The sequence below is a fragment of the Halyomorpha halys genome, unplaced genomic scaffold, assembly GCF_000696795.3.
Source record: "Halyomorpha halys isolate HHAL.00 unplaced genomic scaffold, Hhal_1.1 Scaffold813.1, whole genome shotgun sequence".
NCBI lineage: Eukaryota > Metazoa > Arthropoda > Insecta > Hemiptera > Pentatomidae > Halyomorpha > Halyomorpha halys.
In genome coordinates this window covers 281,143-306,150 of record NW_027113046.1, presented here as the reverse complement: position 1 = coordinate 306,150, position 25,008 = coordinate 281,143, and the positions used below count along the sequence as shown (strand labels likewise).

General features: G+C 31.5%; 2 protein-coding genes across 4 annotated transcripts in view; one reads left to right on the top strand and one right to left on the bottom strand.

Moving 5' to 3' along the window:
• The first annotated feature begins 1,957 nt into the window (after positions 1-1,957).
• On the top strand, positions 1,958-6,940 carry RpL17 (ribosomal protein L17). The gene is made up of 5 exons (XM_014429661.2): positions 1,958-2,095; positions 2,774-2,856; positions 4,577-4,711; positions 6,481-6,676; positions 6,761-6,940. Exons 2-5 carry the CDS (start codon positions 2,776-2,778, stop codon positions 6,904-6,906), a joined length of 558 nt encoding a protein of 185 aa, XP_014285147.1. The 5' UTR covers positions 1,958-2,095; positions 2,774-2,775; the 3' UTR covers positions 6,907-6,940.
• A 2,579-nt stretch (positions 6,941-9,519) lies between these two features.
• LOC106686381 (synaptic vesicle glycoprotein 2B) overlaps positions 9,520-25,008 on the bottom strand; it is a 97,855-nt gene continuing 82,366 nt past the window's right edge. For 2 of the 3 annotated variants that reach the window (XM_014429657.3, XM_024359335.2), the window contains 10 exons: positions 24,296-24,382; positions 21,840-22,001; positions 18,673-18,835; positions 18,429-18,550; positions 17,098-17,336; positions 15,022-15,203; positions 13,445-13,710; positions 13,204-13,363; positions 13,000-13,127; positions 9,520-9,878 (listed from right to left, as the gene is read on the bottom strand). In XM_014429657.3, coding sequence (XP_014285143.1) covers positions 9,823-9,878; positions 13,000-13,127; positions 13,204-13,363; positions 13,445-13,710; positions 15,022-15,203; positions 17,098-17,336; positions 18,429-18,550; positions 18,673-18,835; positions 21,840-22,001; positions 24,296-24,382 — 1,565 coding nt within the window. In that variant the 3' untranslated portion in view covers positions 9,520-9,822. The remainder of the gene's footprint in view (positions 9,879-12,999; positions 13,128-13,203; positions 13,364-13,444; positions 13,711-15,021; positions 15,204-17,097; positions 17,337-18,428; positions 18,551-18,672; positions 18,836-21,839; positions 22,002-24,295; positions 24,383-25,008) is intronic. The other variant, XM_067050681.1, reaches the window with a different exon arrangement.

Genomic DNA, 25,008 nt, shown 5'->3' with positions numbered 1-25,008 from the left:
ATAACTGCAGAAGAAAAACTAGATTTTTATATGAATTGTATAAATAGTTTGCTCATTTGTGTGTATACATGTATTAATAACATCATATTTAAGACTGAAATGAATTTATAATTAAAGAAATATCATCTCAAACACCTTAAGAAATCTTTTAATCGTTACAGGATTGATGGAAAACAGAGTAGTGGAGGGGGGGTTTATACCCCATCACCAATTTTTATGACAGTGGCATGAAACACGGCAGGTTTTTCATGTGCATTTTATAACTGCTGCAGATTTAATACTAGATGATGTAATCGATGTTGATTTTTATTAATTATTCGATGGATCTACCTATAAACAATCGTTTATTATTATTGTCAAATATTTCCGGAACCTTACACAGACCGAGTGATAAACTGACATCTCTTTCAGACATCAGATCATGTTGGTCCTACGAGGAGGATGTGACCTAATCTAATTAGAAGTGATATCGCTCAAAATGATTTTAGGAATATTTTTGAGAAAGGATTCGTGAAAACCCCTAACAGATAATAACAGAAGATCCAGGAGGATACTACTGAGAAATGGAAGGTGCTTGACGACCACAAATTAGGAAATACGTCCGATTCCTGCTACAGTCGCAATGATGCCGTTGTAGTCGGGTGTGTTGAGGCGTCACCTTGGCAACCTCGAGTCTGCTTTGGAACCAGCTCGATTCCGGCCTGGACGGGCTAATTTTTAGTTCGTGGTGATACCTGAAATGAGAATTGGACTTTCTCACATTGGTTAGAATTAGTTGGTTACTTATAGGATAACCACTCCGCATGTCAGAAATGGCTATGTAGAGGGTATAAATACATTCTAAAAAAGCCAAAATGAATTCCGTTGAATATTTCACAATTCCTCACGTGACATGGGGGATTTAGAGCCAAGCCACATTTCCTTTGCCAGGACCTAGATTACCATTCCCCCACTTCTTTCCCAAAGACTGTTTAGCAGTGATGGTGAACTGCACTGCATTGCAGAGGTCAAGATCCGCGATGGTGAATTTACGCTCTAACTAACGTGAAGTTTTCTCAAATATTTGAACAGATACATATATAGGTTTAAGTATTTAGGTTCTGCGATAACTAGAAACGTCGAATGATGAAGAAATAAATGCGAGGTTAAAAGCAGGATATGCTTTTTATTTTTTAATCTCGAAATTGCTTAGCTCCCGCCTTTTGTCTAGAAACTTTTTTGTTAGAATATACAAAACCTATTGTTCTTTATGGATGCCATGCGTGGGCTCTTACACTAAGGGAAGAACAGAGCCCTAAGATTTTTGAAAATAAAGTATCACATAAAATATTTGGGCTGAAAAAGGATGATTTAAGTGAAGAATTTAGAAGACTACATAACACTGAATTGAGGGGACTATATCCCGTAAATATAATGCAGTTTATAGCATTGCGGTGAATAGGATGGGTGTGGAAGGTTGTAGGGCTTAGTAATGAACGGATCCCTGAAATGTTAATGAACACTGAACCGACGGGCAAACGTCTGTCAAACATCAAGACTTATGTCCAGTCAGCGATTAGTGGTGTCGGCATCGAACCTATTAGTTCGCTGTGTCTTTTATTATTGAATAATAACAATTTAGAATATTGTGAACTCTCATAATTCCAGCCCTTTCTAGTGTGTATCTGATGATGGCTTGAAGGTAGGCAAAACGTAACATAGAATTAAATTGTGGTGAAGGAAATAAAACTTATTATGTTTTATATTGTTACATCATATTTTATTTGAAATTCAAACAATGATCCATTTTGTAAAGGTGAGACATTTTTGAACATATTCATTCACTTTCCTTCGTTCAGAAAAGGCAGATGAAAACTTCTAAAGTGGGGCGAAACATTGGTTCACAATAAATAGTTTATTTACTATTTTAGTCACTTTGACTGTACCCGGACTATCTGTCAATCAACACTCAACCTTCTATTTTATTTTCAGTTTAAAGACAGCGGGAAAATGGGTGCATCTAGTTACCATGAATGACACCAGAGGTCACTAGTGAGGCAATAGCCGTGTCGATCTTGAGTCTTGTCCATGTGAGGTTCTTTTCGTCGACCGTAAGGTAAGCAGTTTTATCCATTTTCATCTGATATATATTGTAAGGATATTTAAATTTCAATTGATCGTTATGATCGTTATAGAGTAATTTCATTATTTCCAGACATAAAAGAGTTAATTGCGAAAAGTTTATTGAAGAAAGTTATACTTAGTTCATGTTTTTGAATTAAGGTTAACATTGGCGTTCTTTAAACTCAACATATTTTCGTTCTTATTATTTATTACTACAAAATATATGTGTAGTTTTTATCCTTTCTTCGTAAGGTTCTGTCGTAGTTTAATTTAAACAATCCATGTATGTTTACACTTAAGTTTATTGATTTGTAGTCAGCAAACGTTTCTTTTAATGTGTTACTGTTTCAACTTCCCCTTCTAAGTTTTTTGGTAGTATTTGATTTATTTTACAATTAAATTTTCTTATGGTATTCTCATATATGCGTTAATAATTGTTTTAGTGATAGATTTTTTTTTGTGTTGAAGTCAAAGGAATATTTAATTCATTTTTGAAACAAAGTGAATTTTTATTGATAGAATCCTGGATTTTCAGGGTACAATAACATTCATGATTGTGAAATCAGTATCTCTGAATGATTATTTTGTCAGTTACTATTTAGTTAAGTAAATTTTCAGTATTGCGAAATGAAATACATATTTTAATGTTGGGTTTCTTTTATGTTTATAGAAATGGCACGGTATTCTCATGAACCTGATAATGCTACGAAGTCCTGCAAAGCCAGGGGCTCCAACCTTCGTGTTCATTTCAAGGTTAGTAATTCATAATATTTTTTTATTGTAATGTATGAGCCGCTCATAGCTCAGTGGTTAAGACTCAGTCTTACCAATTTGATGTCTATTGGCAGTGCTGGTTCGAATCCGGCCTAAGACATTGACTTTTTTCATTGAGTGGCGGTCCCACAAAATGAAGAACTTTGACCCCCAACCATGGTTAGGCAGTATAGGACTCCAATGGGAGTCTTGGCCGAAAAAAAAAAAAAAAAGATTGTAATGTATAGTAATAGAACGTAAGCTATGTTGTAGATATTTGGTAAGTTAAATTAGTGAACAAATAGTAAGTGCTCTGGTTGTTGATGCTAGTTAGACTAGTATCACTCTTGTTGTTGGTAGTGTACTAGTATATTTCGCTTATCTTCGTATTATGGATTATAAGCTATACTATTATTATTGTCACTATATCTGGATCATAATTGTCAACTTGAGCTCGCTATGCTTAACAGGAATAGTCGAACCCTCAACGTGTCTGTTTTAGTTGAGATTGGGTATTTATCCGAATAACCTAACTGTTAAGTTATCAACTATTTTCTCAATCTATATAAGAACACACCTGCTGCCGTGCCGAAGGGACATTTGTAAAAGCACCTATGTTTTTAGTCTAACTGTTGAGTTTCTATTTATACAACTCATGCATATATTTAGATATGTTAAACAGCTATTAATTTCTTTTGAACAATAAAGCATTTTAGCTTGAATAAAGTGCCCCTCTGTTAGTCAGTGATTTTTTTTTTTGTATTGGCTCTCAAGCTGGCTTAAACCTACCTGATGGAAAAAATTATCTAAAACTATTTTACATAAATATTATCTGCATTGGTATAATCATTGTATAAGTAGTGGTTACTTTTAACCAAAGTGGATTTTGTCCATTAAGAACAAAATGGACAATTTTGTCCAATTCTGTCAGCTCTGTACAAAATGATAATTACTAACCATCCAGACAAAATACAAAATTTGTCTGTTTTTTTCTTCTGCATTATAAAAGAAAAAAAATGTATTTTATTGCACCTGTTACATGTTTTAAAAGTGTCTTAGGAGAATTCTGTTTAATAGTACTTCATACAATAATGATAACACTGAGTACATAGATCTTAGAGTCATATGACACATTTTGTTGTAAATACCAATACATAATGTATTAATTACTGCATAACTATGATTTAGTATTATTGTGCATTTCTGATTTAGAAAGTCATAAGTTCTGTTGAGAGTTTATTCCTTTAAGGCGTTAAAAACTTTCCTGAAGTATTCCATGCTCAACCCATGACAAAGTTTAGCAAACACAAGAAGGCTTTTACTATTTAATGGCAGAACTCCCAATTGATTTTGGTTCATTAATATGATTTGATTATTTTTGTTGCCATAAAATCTCATGATTGCTAATTACAGTTAAGCGTTACTAAAATCTCTTTTTGACTTCTAATGATTACCAAAAAAAGTTTGATATTAATTGGTCTGTTGAAATAAAACATATTGGCATGTGAAAAATAGATAAAACATCTAAATTTGTTTTAAAGTGGTTGATATTGCTTGAGTTATAAACCTTCTATGAGTTATCTATATATAAGTAAAAAATAAAAAGTCAATTTTTTCCCTGTGAAAACCTAATTGATTAAGTTCTAATGGATAACAAGTGACATGTTTTTGTTTATTATATTATTGAATGTTTTAGTTTTGATTGTTCATTGTTGTTTAGAACACTAGAGAAGCAGCTAAGGCCATCAGAACAATGCCTTTGAGAAGAGCAATCAGATATTTGAAAAATGTAATGGAAAAGAAAGAGTGTGTACCTTTCCGCCGCTTCAATGGTGGTGTTGGTAGGTGTGCTCAGGTGAATATTTTAAAATATGTTTTAAATAAACCATTTTTCTCGTTGCTTATGTTATTATATATTTTTGTAATACTAATTGTGTATGTATATATATATAATTTGTGTTGTATTTATCATATATGTTGATAAAAGTTTTTATTATATATGTTGATAAAAATCAGATACATACAGAAAACTTTCTCTAATCTGATATGCTCAGGACTTAAAGCTTTCTGGGTATCAAAATATTTCGGATTACAGGATGAGCATTAAGAATAATTTAAATTAAATACAAAAGTATGGGGAAAAAATGATCTCTATTTCTCAAATAGCTTTAGTGGAATAATGAATTATATCTCAAAATATTTATTTTTAACCAGCAAAAAAATTAATTTAATTTTTTAAATATTTTTTTATTGTTAAATATTTTAATTCATTAATCAGCACTGGTGGGATCCCAGATGGGATTGGGTAATTGCTGTTTAATTACTTTTATATCTGGTTATAAAAGCACAAGTCAAATTTTTGTAATACTGAGTACAAAGTATTGAAAAGTTTTTATGAATAATTAAAGGAGAAATATAGAAATATCAAATTTGTTACTGAAAAGCCAAGAACGCCTGAACATTCCCTATTGTATTATAGCTTTGTTATATTTTGTTAAACTGTTGTATTCTTGGCAGAAACAGAATTTATATTCATTATTTCCAGTTTAAGAAACTCTAAAATGCGAATTTTTATAGCAACAGGAAAATAAAAATTGTTTGTTCATAGGTTTCGATTTCTTGGTCTTTAAGTTTGTTTTTTTTGTATTTCACAAAAATTACAATAACTTCGACAAGAGACTGACCAATCTATCTAAAACTTGAGAAAATATGTAGGGTGGTATGTGAAGGTAGTGTGATCTGTGCAGCGCATCAGATTTTTTTTACTCTCCTAACCTCCTAGGTGTAAGGAAGGTATTGTAATTGAGTCAAATTTTTTGTAATCCAATCTTAACATATCTTCACATTTCAAAGTGCCCTAAAACAAAAGACATATTTTTGGCCATCAGTTTTTATCTCTGGACAATATCTCTTGAACAGGTGGATCAATTTTGTTGCTTTTTTAATTCTTTTGTAGTATTTCCACACCTGATGCCTGTGCTAAAACGGCTCATATCATTTTATTAAAACTTGCATAAAGTCTCCTTTATCCTTAAAGCCTTAAACTTTCTGTTTTTAGTACATCACTGAGAAAAAGGAATGAGCCAAAAAAAAATTGTATTTTTGCATAACTCAAAACGTATTCATATTATGGAAAGTTGTTTACATATACAACCATTTGAAAGACAATTTCTCAATCAAAAAACATCCAAATTAAATCAGTACTAGCCAAGATACAGTATATGAAGTTTGTACCCCTGTTTTTTAATGTATTCTGCTCAAATCCATATGTAACTAGTTCATGTACCAGTTATTTTATATATAGTTTTTATAACTTGAAACTACATATCTCCTGAAACATTTCAGGAGCTCATTCGAAACATAATGAAATTTTTTATAAAGCAAACATGAAAAACAAAATACTATCTTAATCGGACCAATTTTAGCAATAATATATGAAACAAATTTTATTGTTAACTTTGCTTCTAAAGTCTTTAGAAATGTCATATGAACGGACTCGCTGGAAATTGTATCTTTATTTTATTTAGATACTGTTACTGTGGATAGTAATATATTTTTAAACATCTTGATTTTCTATTGATCTTGTCATTCTTAGTCATTAATTTAACAATTGTGTTATTTTAGGCTAAACAATGGGGTGTTACTCAAGGACGTTGGCCAAAAAAATCTGCAGAATTTCTGCTCCAGCTTTTGAAGAATGCTGAATCCAATGCTGATTACAAAAATCTCGATGTAGATAGGCTAGTAATCGAGCATATCCAGGTTAACAGAGCTCCACGTCTAAGAAGGAGAACTTACAGGGCTCATGGTAGAATTAACCGTAAGTATTGAGAACTTTCTTCTGCATAGTGTAAGTTATGATAAGATATTTGTAAATATTTATTTATTGTTTGATGATTTTCAGCTTACATGAGTTCACCCTGCCACATTGAAGTTGTCCTGACTGAAAAGGAACAGGTTGTTGCCAAGGCTACCGATGAAGAGCCCATGAAGAAGAAGGTATCCAAAAAGAAGTTGGCAAGGCAGAAGGAAAAGATGATGAGAGAATAGTTTCTTAATTAATAAAAGATGTTTTTCATTTTAAGTTTACTTTTCTTTTCTCCCTATTTAAGTATTATTTATAGTTTTGATCTTTTTGATTGAATGATTAAACAATCAATTAAATGATGAATTACAATCTTCAATTGTTTGATGAGTTTTTAATTATTATTTTCCAACATACGTCATGGCTGGGGTGGAGGATGAGTCCAACCTTTTTAAATATTATTTCTTCATTACTGCTAGAAATATTCCATTCCTACTATGTTGGATATGGAAGTATCCTAGTATCCAAGTATGTTGATTCTTCAATAGAATGAGAGGCAAGTCCAGACTAGCTACCCTTCCTGGAACTGCTGACTTAAGAATCTGCTAGTTGCTGGATATATTGATTGGTGCTACCAATAAGTTTTCCAAATGGCTCTGATACTAACTAGATCAGGGGTCCTCAACCCTGTTTCTACTTTATTTAACCTTTACCAGAAAAGTCTAATGAATCAATTAAAATTCTTGAACAGCTTTAAATGAAAAATTGCTCTTTCAATTAATTACAGTTTATTGTTTAAATAAAAGAAGTTCAGATTAATTTGCCCATGGTCACTACTATGGGATAAACTGTAGGATGGTCATACATGACATTACTGTCATTCTATATCCGATATGATGAGTAGTTTTCTCAGTGGCGGTCAAACTATGTAACATTTGCTGTCATGACAGTACTTTGCATAGTGTGACAGGTGGTAGTTTAGCTATTGTGAAGTCCATTTATAGGATAAGAATTTTCATTGGCAGACAGCAACTGCCACGATGTACACGATGTAAGTTACTGTCATGGAGGTACAATCAGGTCTAGTGATTAACTTAAGTATCTGTCATAGTAGTGAATCTACTATCACTTAAGGTCCATTTATTAGTGACTTAATTTTTTTATTAAAAGTTATCACAATATTTTATTTGTTTCTTTTTTTTATGACTCCCTGGTCATTTCTGACATTCTGAGTGTTATCTAAAGATTGCCACCCTGTTCTAAGTATATTGAGAGGGTCAAGTTTTCATTTTCATTCGACCCCCTAGGTTGGTTGAGAAATTCTATTATTATACAAAAGACTCTATAGACCAGTTAAATCAGATCAAAAAGTGACATGCTTGGAAAGAATCCAGATTAAGCTGGGCATTGTTTTAATCAATGTATTCTGCCTCTAATAAGAAACAACTAAGTTTGGTCCAATTTCTGTGGTGAGCTTCAAGCACTACTCAAAATATGTATAAATTATCCGACTTTATTTAAAATAACTCAAAAAGTTAACACTTTATTGAAAAATGATTAGTTTATAACATTAAATTCTGAGTTAAATGACTACTATAACATTAGAATGCGATGAAGGGGTGTTTTCAAAACAGTGGTCAAGGAAGTACCTGATTTTTCCATTTTGTAACTTTTCATTCGCTGCCTTATCTTATAATCATTTCATCACAAAATGTACAGAATAGTAGTTGTAGATTATCTAAAGCTTTCAATGGCTACCATATTTTTTTAAATTTGGTTAAGTATATTTTAATAACATCTACTTTTTCAAAATAAAGTTTTGCGTTAGTAAAGTAAAGTAAGGTTAGTATTCATAAAAAAAACTCATTATTAAATCTGTGTAATGAACTAAAAAGCAACATTTAATAATGAAATTTAATTTTGATTTTGGAATTTTTTAAAATAATTTTGTAAAACCTATTTCTCAGGAATTATTACACATACAGATGCTAGTAATGAAGTTAAAACTTATTTATTTAATGTACTATAAAGTGATCCATAACATTTACCTTTATAGGAGTAGTAGTTTTCATATTTGCCAAAATAAATTCACAAAATGTTGGTATTTTGTTCGGACTAAATGTTTTGTTTATGAAAAACTATATCTCAGGAATCATTAGACGTACAGCCCTCTATTAGTATTCTAATTGATGCTAGAAAAGTAGTTTATGACATTTATCTTTGTAAGAGAGTTTTCTTGATAATTGCCAAAATAAATTTATACAATTTGATTTCTAGTTGTTCGGTAACATTTATTGATTTATGAAAAACTACCTCAGGAACCATTAGACTTAAAATGTTGGCAAGAACTCTAATTAAAGGCAGTTTAATGTACTATAAAGTAGTTCATGATGTTTATCTTCGTCGGAGTAGTTTTTATCTTGATCTTGAGGTCATCGCAGATATCAGAGCAAACTTAGTTCCTTCTTATTAGAGGTGGAATACATCAATTAAAACAGTTTTTACAGCTTAACCTGGATTTTTCCCTACCAAATCCTAATTTTACTGGACTTTAAAGCCACAAATGCTATTCAGGAAATTAAGCCAGTAGCCTATTTTTATATTATATTCAAAATTGAGCTGAGATGAAAGGTCCTTAAAATTATGTCTTGTTTATCTAATTGTGGAGTAGAATTAGATAGTTGGTTCTGAGATGGGTTGAGTAAATAGATTATTTTAAAGTTCTAAAAATAAATTTAATTATTATGTTAAAGTTTTAAGGAAATTTTAATTAATTTATGTTTCTTTGTAACAAATCTGAAAGAATTAAAAAAATCAAAACATCCTTTATATTTTAGTTATTTATTTCTCCAATTTGGCTAATAAATATTTACAATACATACACATAATGAGGGATATTTTAAATCAGAGTCCTCTCTGATTATAATTTCAACAATACAAATATTCTTAGAACAATATTCGGTTTCAGGAAATGTTTTTTATAAATTTTATTACAAAATTATATTAAATCGTGTAAAATAAAATTATTTTTAATTAAAAAAATACATTCACATAACTTAAACTAAGTACTTATAGATATTGTTTCACAAAATTGTAAATGAGTATTTTAAACTTCTTAAAGGACGATTATTTACAATGCCTTCTTAATAATATAATGAATGTCACGATAAAGGAACTCTTGTTGTGTTTGGTAAGAACAGGCACAGAAGACCTCCGCCTGAAAAAAATAAGATTTAATGTAAATATTCATATAAAATAAAGTAATGTATGTAATAATTTCATCAGGTACAGTTTATTTGTAGTTAAAAATATTAGGGTATTTTCTTTTGTTTTTCCCCCATAGAAATATAGTTGTTTAGTGTAGATACAGAACACAATATGATTGTTTTTTATAGTTATATTTTTCTCATTTGGTTCAATTTCAATATATTTATTTATATTTTGTTTTCAACCAATTGATTTTATATTTTTCATGAAAAATCAATTTTGAGAGAAAAATATTAACTGTGATTTTGCTAATTTTTATAAATGGGTCATTAGTTGGTAATATCATTATAAAAATCATTTATCTGATTGCTTCCAGAAGTATGATTTTCATGGTGATGTTAAAAACAATGTAATCTAATTTCTATTGATCAAAATATGCTATTTTGCTTTTATATGTTCAAAAGAATGAATTATTTAATTTCCTCCTTATAAAAGCTCTGAGGTACAAAAGAAATGGGTTTTAGAATGGTTTTTAATGTATTGGTGGTTTTAAGTATGCTGCTGTTTCAAAAATAGTCCTAGGTCTTGGTATAGCTAATTTCTCTTTAATGGGTGCTAAGGAATTTCAATTTTTAAAGTTTGTAGATTTTGCATGGTCACTTTTGAAATTGCTGGTCATTAATTATGTTGGGGAAACATCCCGGGCTTATGCTACAAAATTTAAGTTCTGTTTTTATTTGTACTCTAAAGTCCCATGTTATGTATCATAAAACCAGATACATTATCCCCTGATGTAGACTTATGTTCTATTTATAATGAAGAGAATCTTACTTTGTTTTGAAACAATCCTACAGTTTTATTCTGAGCTCAATAAAATTTTGTATTCTTCTTCTTTCTCTTCCTCCTAGTGCCTTTCTTTCTTTTTTAATTTTTTTTTAATTCACTCTTCCTCGCTATTACTGGCATATGGAGTTTTGGAGTGGGATAGTGCACTGGTATCAATATTTATCAATTTTATTTATTTAACTAATTTTATAATTATCAATCAATATTTATTTATTGGGGTTCAACTGTGGTGCGCTCAGGTGAGCGCCTTTTAGATGGGGCTGCACCTTATCCACCTGCATCTGTCCGAATGCAGTCTGTGTCTGCTTCTTCACCTTCATCTTGTATTGGTGGTCGAACCCTTCCTAACATAAAGTGCATTGGGTAGATAAACCCATAGATAAACTCCCTGAAGAAGGGATAGTTATCCTTCCCCATCGTCCTTTCCATTCTACAATGTGGAGGTACCTCTGTCCAGGCAAACTAAGCCACTTGATCCCAAGCCAGCATCCTCATGGCATCCCAGTTTTTTTCTCTTCCCTTTCCCACTTTGGAGATGTAGTCTTTCCATTGTATTCTAGGTCTCCCTTTTGGGCATTTTCCTGTTGGTCTGGCCTCAAAATATTTTCTTGGGTCCCTGTTTTCACTCATCCGACAGAGATGTCCAAACCATCTGAGTTGTCTCTTTTCAATGGTATCCTTTATAGGGATGATTCCAACATCCTCTCATTCTGTATCCAATCCCTCCTAGTTCGGCCTGCCACTCTCCGAAGGTATCTCATTTCCATTGCAATAACTCTGCTTAGGTGCTTATCTAGTGGTATCCAACTTTCACTTTCATAAAGGAGGGTAGGTAGGTATACAGCCTTGAAGATATGTACTTTATTCGTCTCTACTTCCTTCTTCCCTATAACTTCACTGTTGCAGAGGTGGCAGTATATTTGAATTTGTCTTCTTTATCCTGTTGGATCTTTCTTGGTCTACCTTTCCATTTCTGCTGATCATTGTTCCAAGGTATTCATCCACTATTTCTATCTGTTCACCTAAGCATTTCAATGTATTATTGTTTCCAGCCTATATGCATTATTTTGCTTTTCCTTATATTGATGGTCATGCCCTTTCTTTCTAGTTCAACTTCCCATTCAGTTAAAGCTTGTTTCAGGTTTATCTTTAGTATTTGCTATGAGGACAATGGGATCCACAAATTCCATTACCTGGACCAGGATTGTCCTTATATTCCATTTGCCAATAGTAGTGTGGGCTGTCCTCTGCATATTTTCAGGATTTCATCCGTATACATGATGAACAGGATGGGTTTAAAACTATCTACTTGCTTTACTCCTTTCTCAATCGCAAAGGTAACTCTCTTCCATTAATCCTTACTATTCCCTTGGATTCTTGCTGGGTCGACTTTATAGCTTCTATCAATCCTTGCTGGATGTTTTTTCCAGAAATAGCATTCCACAGTTCTTGTCTTGGGACCGAATCAAAGGCACCCTCTTTCCTCATTTCCACAAGGATTTTATCAATGACTGTATATTGCACTCATGATATTCCAATTGGAGATAAATAACTCAAACTCTTAACTACAAGAAAAGAAACTATTCTGTATCTTTTTCTAAAACATCAAGATGTGCCCAAAAGAACTGGTATTTTTACTTGATGGTGAAAGCTCAAAGTATACATTTTGAGAGTTAAAGTGATTTGAATTTTATGAATTTAAAAAAGGATAGTTGCCTTGCATCAAATGAGGTAGTTTTAATTTTTGGGTTAGTTATATGTGTTAGATGGCTAATAATACACCCAAGTTTTGGGCTTGATTGATAGACCTCTGGATCATTTTAAAATTTTCGGATTTTTTTTTTATATGTTCCCATAGATTTTGACAACGAAGGGCCAATTTTACGGTAAATGTGACTTTTTAATCTTTTATCATGAACTAAATTTTCTATGAAATAAAACCAAATTCAATTGATGGGAAACAACCCTCCTTTTTACATTTTCTGGACCAGTGTTTCCCAATCTATTGTGAACTAGATCACTTCTGGCTGGAATCACTAGATGGTGCAATACTCTATATAATTCTTTTTATTCTTAATTATTCTCCTAACTTTTTATCCGCGGCTTATGATAAATTTTGTGGCATTGATTTCTGACCAAAATAAGGTTAATCACTGTCATCTGGAGAGTTCAGAAAAAACTGCCTCCCTTAGATGTAGCGTCTACATTCAGTGTGAAGCAAGGGCAGTGCTGGGTATTTCCAGCTGAAATACTAATTAAAAGGAAATATTAGGAATAATAATTACCAATGAGTAGAGCAGCTACAATAAATGTGGGAGCAGGACAATACATGTCCAGTAAGGTCGCAATTACTATGTTCCCTACGATGCCACCGAGTCTTGCAGCAACCATTGAGATGGCCACTCCAGTCGCTCTGTAACATTAAAAAATATATTTATAACTGTTGATTTGTTAAAATTATAATTGGATTGGATTGTTTATATTCTTACCTGAGATTCGTTGGAAATATTTCAGTTATCAGGCAATCCAGTGCTGCGTTTCCACAACTAATAACTCCACTGAATATAGCCGAAACGATAAGGTTTTGTGTCTTGTTGTAAACGAAAAACATGCATATGGCGCATAATCCAGACGTTACTGTACTGAAGACTGAAATAAACAAAATATATATTTGGTACAAAAGTTGGATTTTCCATAAAATATTGTTTTACAGTTGTTCTTTAAACTAACCGAGGAAAAACTTCCTTCCAAGAGAGTCCATGCCAAGGATGGCGAGTATGTTGCTAGGGACAGCGGCAGCTACTGTAATGAATGACTCTAGGAACACACTACTTTCGATCTTGTCATCACACATGTTGTTCTGTGCCTGCGAACCGGAATTCACTACGAAGTAGGTGACTTCGCAGACGGAAGCTTCTTCCAGTCCTCCGTGGGAACGAGCATATTCGTCGAATCTGTTGAACAGCTCCGGAAACCACATCATAAGACCATAGTATCTAAAAAATAAAACATCAGTATAATCATTGTGTACTTACTATATTATCGAAGTATTGTATTTAAGCTTTCACAAAATATTTCGACTAAAAAGATAGAAAATTATAACTATTAAGCAATTTCCTATATTATATTCTAAGACTAGATTCCCATCCTATTGCAAAATATATAATATATTTGATGTTTCCAGAATATAGGAACAAGTTATTAAATCGAGTCAAGTTTAGAATGTAAACTGTTTTAAATTGCATTTTTTTGCTTTTGAAATTATCTGAACAAGCGTATGAAGAAATGGTTCATTCGAAAACGTCTGAGCAATTCACGGATATTAGGTATTACGCGATTGTAAGACAAGAAACAGATAGTGAAGGCTTATAGCTCGAATCAGTCCAGGGCATCTCAACACAACTATGAATCCCGAAGTAATTGGCTAGTGATTATGTGGGAAACAAAAAAATAAACAGATGAATGAAAAGAATGTCCAAAGAACCTAAAAAACAACTTAATGCAAATCGGAAAACAGTACCATACGATAAACAAATAATGAGATAGGTACGCACAAGGAAATGTGAACATTTCGTTATCACAATAAGGAAAAAAAATAAGGTTAGGAATTCAATAGCCTAACTACGTTTAATCTAGTGTTTCCAAACTCAAATATAACATAATTGAATAATTATGAAGTGAAGATTATACTACGATTATCCTATGAATGGACTTATTAACAAGCCTTCCTTTTATGCTAACAGTTCCATTCTTTAATCGTATGCCAACAATGGTGACACCTTATTCGAAAAATATTTGTGGCTTTCAAGAAGATTTAATTTAGATTAATAAACCTCAGGAGTTCGGTCTTTTGGCAAGAGATATTCGACAAACAATAAAGGGGTTAACATGCTTCGATAAACTTGTTCATTGTAATGAAAAAAAAAATTGAGATCTAGCCTCGGAGATGAACGCAGTGAATAAATTAACGTAGGTTATGCGTATATTAAAAGAAAAAACCCTAGGAAGTTGTGGATTATATTGAGAACGGACGGCCTCGTATCTGTGTAACTAATTCCCTTCTAATTGGTGTTTCCTTTGCATCTCTTCCCACCTGCTATCGGTCACAGGTTGTTGTGCTGTTGTAAACACTTTATTAATTGGGCTGTTGGTTGATGTTCTGCACATAATGTCTTACACCAATTATAGGCGAACATTTTGAAAATTCTTTATACAGTTGGAACATCTCTTACTACTCCATTTCATTTCTTTAAAAATTTCAAGACATTATAAATCATCATAAATCATACGTGTAAGTTCATACTTACCCGATGTGGAATGTGAAGTTGATGGTTACAGAGATGATAGTGAATCGCAAGATGGGAGGGATAAATAAGTTTCTCGTGTGTGCTAAAATTTCTTTTAACATCAGTCTTAATGGTTTATCTGCTTTATTTGTGCCGTTTTCAGGAGACTGAGGTTCCATCTCCAGCTTAACCAGGCTTAATATCTGCAATATAAATACAAATATTTTAAAAATAAAAGTATATATTTTTGTAATAATTAGGGTATTTATTTTTTGTTAGTGTAAAACCTTAGTCTCTAAAGGTTCAGTATGAAGTGAGATATATTATGGGCTATTGTGGTTTAAGAATGCATTTGAAATTTATTCTCCCTAAATTTAAAATTACGTGAAATCCAAAAACGACAAATTAAATACTTGATTTTTCCCTCAAATAATATTAATTAGTAAAAGGCTTTCTTTCTGAAGATACCTGAAGAAAACTACTATTAGGTATGAAATATACTTTAGCTAAAAACACTTAAAGATTTTGAGTTAAAAAAAAAAGGCTTGTTTCTGTATTTGGAGTTATATTGTATATTTTTTTTCAACGGAGGATGCTTTCAATTGCAGTTGTAATTTTTACTATATAAATTAACTTAGTTTTCATATTGGTTAAATATCAATATAAAAATGAGTAATAATATTATTCAATTATAGTTGAAACAGAAAATTCATTTAATCAAATGATGTTCATTATGTTGTCAAAATAAATCGATTGCTTGAACGACTCTTCTGTGTTCGAAAATGCTCGCTGTTCAGTCACGGTTCAAACAATTTCACTTTTATTTGTGTTGTATTAAGAATTAATATTCAAGACTTGATTTCCTCTGTTCCTTTTTTCCTTAGGTAGGTTTTCAATTTATTTTTTCATTTTAGAAGCTAATTTATTCAGCTATTGTTTTTCAAGATTAATGTTTTAGTTTAATGGTCCGGCGTCCGAAAATGTATATTCTTTCAGTGGGCAGTATATTTGCAATTTCAAAGTTAGCATGATTATTTATGAGAAATTGAGTTTTATTTTAAATTATGATATGTATAAATTCTTATAAATACTTAAGTTATTTATGTTTTTTAAACTACTCAAGATATAGTAATTATGGTCACTAAGTGTTTCCATATTTTTTCTTTTTCCACGTAAGTAATGTCATAATATTTTACTTTGAACCTTTATGTTATGAAGGCACTATTTTTGACTGGAAAATTTTTTATTTTATTTAGAGTTAGACGTATTCCAAATACAATATCGTTATCTGCGTTTTCTTTCTTCACTGAAGTCGTCTCCTACAGACTTTCCTAAAGCTATTAGAGTTGTTTCAATCAACTTCAGTCTATGGAATAATCTATGGAATACCTCAAACATAAAACAAACAATTTTTGTGCCACTATTCAAGCATTATATTAATCGTATTATTAAAACCAAAAAAAAAATAAATTTTTCACAATTTTCAAGTTTTCTTAACAAAAGAAGTGTCACAATTCAGATTTTTTCACCAGAACAACACAGCAGAGAATCAGTAATGACAATTTGTGCGGTAATGTTTAATAAAAAATAATTAAGAACTTTGAGTGAACTATAATTTTGAACATTTTTGTATAAATTTTCTATTATATTTGAGGTGTAATCTATTTCTAGCCAATAAGTTTTTTGGAATATTATTATTAAATATTCATTTTATCATTTATAAACTATATGTCAGATGTTTACGGGAAATGTTAATTTAATTTTGAAGTAAACGGAATACCTTTTTGGATGTAGACATTTAATCTGTCATACGAATCGTAAGTGGTAGATTTAGAATGGAAAACTATACTGCGCATGTACCAGACTGTTTCGATGATAGTTTTGAATCGTGTTGGAACAAACTATCGGTTTAGAAAACTTTGAACTATCCTCCTGAAAAATTAGAGGTTTGGGGTTCTTTCCGAAAATGAGATAATATGAGTAAATTGAATTATGATAACTTTTTTATATTATTATTATTGATGAATAATAAAAATTAAAGTAGGAGCTATAATTAAAAATAAATTACTTCAACCATTTTGTCATTTTGATACTTACCGGATAGTTTTCTTCTGGTTTTCCTGTATTTTTATTATATATGTGTTGAAACACTTTCAGGGCCTCTTCAGACTTTCCACTCGAGATGAGGAATTTCGGACTTTCTGGCAGAAAGTACAGCAGACCTGCTACTAAAAAACTTGGTATTGAACAGATCATCAAGAAAACTCTCCAAGAGTTAAATATGAATCCTGGTAAGGTAAGTTGCATCTTGCTTGGAATTATACTCCAAGCTAAACCTGAAAAATAATTAAATCTATGAATGTTTTTTATGACTTTATTTCATGATACTTAACAATGATAATACTATAAAATTGATATTTATATTGTAGGATCGTGGCCTTATGTTAAAATAAGTTATCTCTATAAACTCTACAAAGTATTAAAATAAAATTATTGTAATTATATAGCGAAAATAAAATAAAATGTTAATTTATAGAACTTCAAAGATGAGTAATGAAGATTATATTTGTATTTAGCGTTTCATCTTTTGCCATACCTTAGTTCACGAACGACACGGTCCCCTTTCCTGCTTTCAGCTCAGTCGATTGTGCTTGGAGGAAATCTTATGATTAGAATGTTCTGTGTTGTATCTATCTTTTACAAGAAAAAGGAGATGTGGAAGAAATAATTGTGGGCATGAGAGAACAATGCATCTTCAATTGCCTAATGAATGTTATAATATATGAAGAAGATAATCAGGGTTGCGATCAAAAAGGAACAAAATAGTTTTCAACTATTTATTCTCCGACATTTCGCCCAACTTTGCAGGGCTGTTCAAGACGATAGGTTAAACATAATGTTATAATACATCATTGTGATTATATTGAGGTCTCCTCCGTGCATAACCTTGGTCAGGGATTAGAACTTCTTTACAAAGTAAGAAGAACTTCTATGGGTTTTATTGCTACAAGATTTCTATTTTTAAATGTATTTATGCTTGTAAGAGAAAAATAAAACAACCGAAATGCCTATACATTTTTATGTTTGGATTCTATAAGAACCTTGTTTCCAGAATTGCATTTGGAATTTAATATCATCAGTATTAAAAACACTTTTATGGGGTCGTTAAAAAAGATCGGTTTTCACTTATTCTTCAAACATGGATTGGATATCTGAGTGAACGGCCTAATCAAAAGTAAAGGATTGTAGGAAGATAGTCCCGGTCAATCTTCCTACATTCTACTTCATACGGTCAACTATCTTCTTCCAATACGAAAGTAAAGAAATTTAAAAGATCTTAGAAATATCTAGCACTAAAATAAAATAAAAATTTTTTTGGGAAAAAAGAAAATATATATATTTTTTTCAGTATTCCAACTGCAACGTACTTGCCACAAATAAATTCCCCAAGGTCCAAAATGCAGCCATGAAACTTAACATGGATCCCCTTTTCTTCTTTGGCTGAAATTCAGCAAAGTAAGACCAAACGACGGGACCACTTCCACCAAGGCTGAAAAGAAATTTTTATTTTATGAAGTTTTTGGTACAAAACAATAACACATATATAGGTTAAACTTCATTCATGATGTAATAAAGAAAAGAAAATGTTTCATTTTCTCTTTTTTAACTTACGCTGCACCATTGAGGAATCGGAAAAGCATGAAAAGCCAAAAAGATTGGCTGAGACTCGATATCACTATGCAAACAGCATTCATGAACGATATGACTATTAACACTTTCCGCCTTCCAATGGTATCTGCAAGCGAACCCCAGAAGTACGCCCCGAGCATCATACCTAAAATGAATAATTGTATTTAAAATATTATAAATAATACTATCATACATCAAAACATACAGTTCAACTCTTAATGTAAAAGTTTGTCGGCAATCCAAATTGCATTCAACTCTATAAAATCACTATTACCGCAAGCAACTGTCCTTACTGAACCTAGGTCTTCTGTTATATTCTTTCTTACTCCTATCTCTACCGCAGTCGACCAACAATGGGCATTGAGAAGATGTGATCTGGTATTCCATATTGTATCTTGTTTTGGGCGACTCATGCGGAAGATGGTTTCTATAAGCAACTTCTAGATGATTGCTGTACCTTGCATTTTTACCTACTGAAGTTTCCTGTGGCTGTGTGCTGCTAAAGGTATATTATTTGTTATTTTCTTTTTTCTTCATTACAACCAAGGGTTCGGTGCTTGAAGGTCCTATACAGATTCACATAAGTAGTTTTTCTAAACTCCTTGTATAACTATATCGAAGATTATCACAATCCTCAATACCATCTTAATTTCCACAGCCTTATTTATAATTGATTAATGCAGTTTTCTGCTTTTGCTACATTATAAAACCGATTGTGTTAGCAAAACAAATCATTATTTTTAATTCTGTATACATCATAATAATAATAATTTGATATTTAACCAAAAGTTAGAAAATAGTAATTTTGTTCAGTTTGTTTTTAAGAATTTGAACTGTAGTGGAATGCTGATCAAACTGTAATATTATCAATGGAGAAGGTCAGAGGGCACATTCGGCATTAGTTTTAAAGTTTCGCAGTGGAGATTTCGATTTGTAAAACAAGGAAGATTGTGGCCATTCTGTAGTCGACAACGACCAGATATAGTAAGTAAAATTATTACTACCGATAATTACTGTCAAGAAGTTGATGTCACGGATGGAAAGATCGGAAGAGACCAACTTTTCTTCATAATAATGCTGCGATGTCTGTTCAAGTCGGGCTACGCAATAGTTCACAATCAAACTATTCGCCTCTTCTTTCTCCTAATGACTTCTACTTTGTTAAGCATATGGGTAACGTTTTACGCGAGAAAGACTTTCAAGACCAGGGTAATATTGAAAATGCTTTTTCAGAATTATTTTTTTTTAAATGTACATTTTTTTTTATGTTTTACAACCGATTGTTTAAATTGGCAAACATACATTAAATTATTTCGTTTAAAGGTCTGTTTTGAGTAAATATAAAAAACCTGAAATATTTTTGCATTAACCCCAGTTTTAGAAATCTATCCTGCATCGCTCTGCCCTGTAATAAAACGAAGTCGCCATGAATATTAGCGTCATGATTATAACATAATGAAAAAAGGTGAGGTTATTAGGTATTGTAAATTTAAATTGTATTATATAAATACAATTTCACAATAATGATAATGTTTTCAATTATTCATTTATTTTTTTAGCTTGCAGTGAAAATCCGCTGTTTTATAAAATATGCTAAATACAGTCCTGTTCAGAATTAAAAACAATTTTATTCTTTTAAATTGCGCCATTTATGTTTTCATCTTCTTGAGTCAGTAAACAATCACCATAAGCAAGTCATAATCATCACATAATGGAATATTTATCACTTTAATATTCATGGCGACTTCGTATCCAAACGTTCACGTTGAGTTGAAGTCGTATTTGAGGTTGATTCTGTTTTTTTTGGAAGCTTCAAGAAGTCTTGAACTGTTCCATTAGACTTCTATTTAATTTGAAAAAATGTTTATTTAAATGAGTTAAGTATCAGTAATCAGGAACCTCTAGACTCATTTCGATTAGATCGACCCGCAATGCTGAGCACGTGTGAACATACCAAGGAGGTATTTTGTATTGACAACTTATGAAGTTAATGCCAATAAAATTGAAGTTACTTTCGTTGTTATTGGATTTATTACGTAAAGTAAAGCCCCACTACATGACTTCCATTGGCTTTGATTCAAGACCATTATTATGCCGAACTAACCTAATAACTCAAATCTTCTTCGAAGCTAATTTCCCCCCTCGAGGATATTTCGATTTTATCTACGAATCTTGATCACAATCTAGAACATCCTGTACCAATCTGACAAGATAATATTTGAATAGATTGAAGGATTCGATTGATCTTTATTTAATTATCTCTGTCTTGGGAGTATCTCGTGCAGTTCTTCAACCTCAGGATACTCTTAGTATCGTTAACCACATCAAGTCACTTTGAGATCTTAAAATGACCCTATTGTCCCCCAAAATAATGGAGGAGGTGGGGGTGGATGTGCATTTTAAATCCGTTTCATAACCTCTAGAGCAAAATTTTGGTGAATTAGAAATATGTTTTGAGGCTCTTCCACCGACCCCATTTGGATCAAATGAGTTGAAATTCGGTAAATATGGTTGTTTTATAGAAAGAAACTGCACCAGTGAGAATGAATCTCATTACAAAATTCGGCATGTCCAAATTTATGTTTTACGTTTTTTAACGTTCTTCGTACCTCTGCAGACCCTTCTAATAATGTTAGAAGGATGAACATTTATATGTGAAATGTCTTTTTTAGGGCCTCAAAGCGCAATGAAATCATTTTTCATTTGTTTCCGAACAAAAATGGGGGACCAATACAACCTTCCTGATGGATTTTTTTTTTGTAAAATGGATTGGTTAAATTTTGGAATTTCTTAGGCATTTCTCCTTTATATGTGTTGCAACATTCCCTGAAATGATTATCTGAACCTTTACTTAAGATTTATGACGTAAAATGTTTGGATGCCATTTTACACAGTCATAGAAGAGCACTATCTGTTCGACCGGGGTTCATGAAAAATATACAAAAAACTTTATCAAAGTATATTTTTATCTCTTGTTTTTCTTTGGGTACAAAATCGTTTTTTGTTGCTTGTCAAGTTCTATATTGTGAATAATGATTGATGTATTAATGATTTATAAATAAAGATAACATTATGGATACACACAACTATTATGTCAAAACAAAAATTATTTATTAAAAATGTATTTTTTTTTTTACAAAATTGTTCACCTATAAATATGATGCTGTTGAGCCATCCTTTACTGTATGTACTTAATTCTAGGTCGCACTGTGCAGAGGGGAGTAAAAAGGACATGGATATCACATCCATCTCCTCGCTTGTGCTTACGAAGCCACATACTATCAGTAAAAAGTAGTGAAACTTTCCGTAACCTAAAAAAAGAAGATATTAAATAATATGAATAATAATAATAAAAAAAACATTTTAAAATAAATAATATGACTGAAAATAAATTACTATTCTATGTTAGTCAAAAGCTGGTTTGACTGTCGCTACTAGACTCACTATGTGAACCTGATGAGTCAGGAATCAATTTGTTGGAATACACAACAGTACTGAATACAATATGTTACTAGAATACCACAATCTCGGAAACATTGCCTGCCTTCTTGATTGGGTTCGCGATAGTTTCATAACTCTATAGATAATGTTAATTGCCAGCATTTTTGTGGTTCTTTATCAATAATCTCATAAATAAGATGTGCTAGAGGATCTTTGCAAGACCTTTCGGCACAAATCACTGGTGTTTAGGCTAAATCTAGATGTTCGCCGTATAGAAAAACGGACCTATTTCTAATTGATAATATATCATTAATTCATTATCACACACTTGTATTTATTAGCGAAGAAGACAGAATAATTGGTGATTTAGAATAATACGCTACCTATATATCTGGAAGAGATTGCTGGATCAATTTCTTACCATGTTCAGGTGGTAAGGGTAAATAGTATAAGAAACCGGTGGAAATAAGTCATTTACTTCGCCCCAATTTTTGATAACTTTAATGAAAACTGTTTATAATTACTAGTCAAAATTGATGTGTTGGCTAATAAAATATGGTTATATAAAATAGCTCCATATCTTTAAAACTGTCATTTAAACTAACACTAGAAATTCAAAGAGGGCATAATTGATTAAAATATGAGTCCTAACAGATATGTTTTCGTTCAATAATTCCTGAGATACAATATTTAAAAAGTAACATTTCATAAAGAAAAATCAATAGTTAGTGAATTTATCTTAGTAAAATTGTATCTTAAGAATAATTAGATTTACAGATATCTATGAGCAATCAAATTAAAGCTAGTTAAATGTACTATAAAGTAGTTTATGACGTTTATCTTCGTAGTAGTAGTTTTCATGATAACAAGTTAGAACACTCTCTAAATGCGTAAGCAAGACTGCGTTTATTGAGTCCAGTGCTTCTAGAAGTATATACATGTATACCTTGTATATACATGTTCGATCAGCTGATCTACTCGGTGGCCTTTGACTCATCTTACTCAGGCCGTAACTCCCCCACTTTAAGAACAGTCCTCGTAAACGTATACTGCACAATACTATAATATATTTATATGAAACAATTAGGAAAAACTATGTATAATAACCCATAGGCAGTAGACAATAGAAAGGCGTAAAAAAAAAAAAAGAAACAATAAAGAAAATATATACAATAAATACAAGAGTAAAACTAAAAATAAACTTATGTTTCCGCTAAGCAAACAAAAAAGTGAAAAAAAAAATTACAACCTGATTAATAGAATAATACAGAAAAATTTATATGTATAAAAATTGATTTTTCTTACCCTCAATGAGCTCTTATTTCACATTTCAAAGAATCAATGCAAGTATCAATATGATAATTAAGAACAACAACAACAGAACAAAAAAGAGATTACTTCTGTAAAATTGTATCCTTCAGTGGCAGATAAGAGGGCATTTCAGCCTCTATGAAGTCCTCGTAGGAATCTTTAGCTGCTCGATATACACTGTCCTCCCCTTCTCTTGGAATCTCCTCTTAGATCCACGCAAGCTCTCAATTGTGATAGCATTATGTTCCCTAATCACTATGATCACCTGAAGGGATACTCGAATCGCTGCAGTTCTTTATATAGACTATGGTTCCGATTTTGATGATATTAGATTACGCATGCTCAAATTTTGTTTCTTATTTACCCTTTTCACTCTCGATACGAGGTTTTACTTTATTCCACAATTTCTTCAGGGCTAAAATATTGTTGATGACTCCTCCTTCTCCAATAACGATGTCTCTATAATCTCTCCGACGTCCGCGATGGCCAAAAAGAATTTCGCAGGGCGCAAACTCCGTAACCGTATGTACGAAGTAATTGTACGCTGGTACAATCACTATATGTGATATACGTGGTATATACAAGGAGGAAATGGTGCTAACAGTTTATAAATGGTTCTGCTTCTAAATTGCAAGCATTGTTAAAAAATAAATATTATTGCCACGGCATCCACTTTGGGAGCCAAAGATTACATATACCACAGTTTTTCTTTAACTAATGTCAGTTATAAAAATTTCTAATTTTAATATTCTAGAGCTGCATCCTTGGGGTATATTGATGTTATTTTAAAAAATAATATTATATATTACCTAATATAATGTAGTTTTTAAAGTATTTTAAATAAACTATTTACCTGCTAGCTCAATGGCTTCTTCAAAGTCTGCATTTTTACCCTGTATTGCGAAGTCTGTGTAGTTGCATGCTGACGGACATTTTGCAGCTATAAAATACATAGAGTTACTAACTTTATAGCTTATAGCATCGTCATTTGAAATATTATACTGAAATATTTCATTTCATTTTTAAAGTATTCAGTAATTTACATTTTTATTCTATCTGAATCACAACCCAAATAAACTGATAATAGCAATTTTTTTTAAACTGAATCTTCTTTGCGTTTCACAACTCAAGACAAAAACAAAATCGTGACGCGAGATGAAACGGAAGTGTTACATTGCAATAGGAAAGTAAGAGCTTAATTATTATGGTATTATTATTCTATAACTAATATTTTCTGCCCTAAACTATTAGATGGAACGATTAGAATCATCTAATTTGTACAACAGGCGAATCAAGAAGAATTTCTTCTTTCTCTCAATAAATTCTCAGTTCAAACAATTTGTCTATGCGTGAAAATATATATATATTAACTTGATTTAGTGAATGATAACACTTTCTTCCTTCTTACTGTATAATAATTTATTACTTATTACATAGCAACGTTTCGGGAGATTTCCCCCATCTTCAGGCTGCTGATAACAAAACTTATCTTTAACATATAACTATTCTCCTATAAGTCTTATTAGCTAATATCTTAAAAATTATTGTCATAATGAGTAAAATTTT

What these genes read in the sequence shown, in the direction of transcription:
- RpL17 (XM_014429661.2), top strand. Translation starts at nt 2,776, where the DNA reads ATGGCACGGTATTCTCATGAACCTGATAATGCTACGAAGTCCTGCAAA. An exon ending in ACCTTCGTGTTCATTTCAAG is followed by an intron (nt 2,857 to 4,576) that starts GTTAGTAATTCA and finishes ATTGTTGTTTAG; the next exon opens with AACACTAGAGAAGCAGCTAA. An exon ending in GGCTCATGGTAGAATTAACC is followed by an intron (nt 6,677 to 6,760) that starts GTAAGTATTGAG and finishes GATGATTTTCAG; the next exon opens with CTTACATGAGTTCACCCTGC.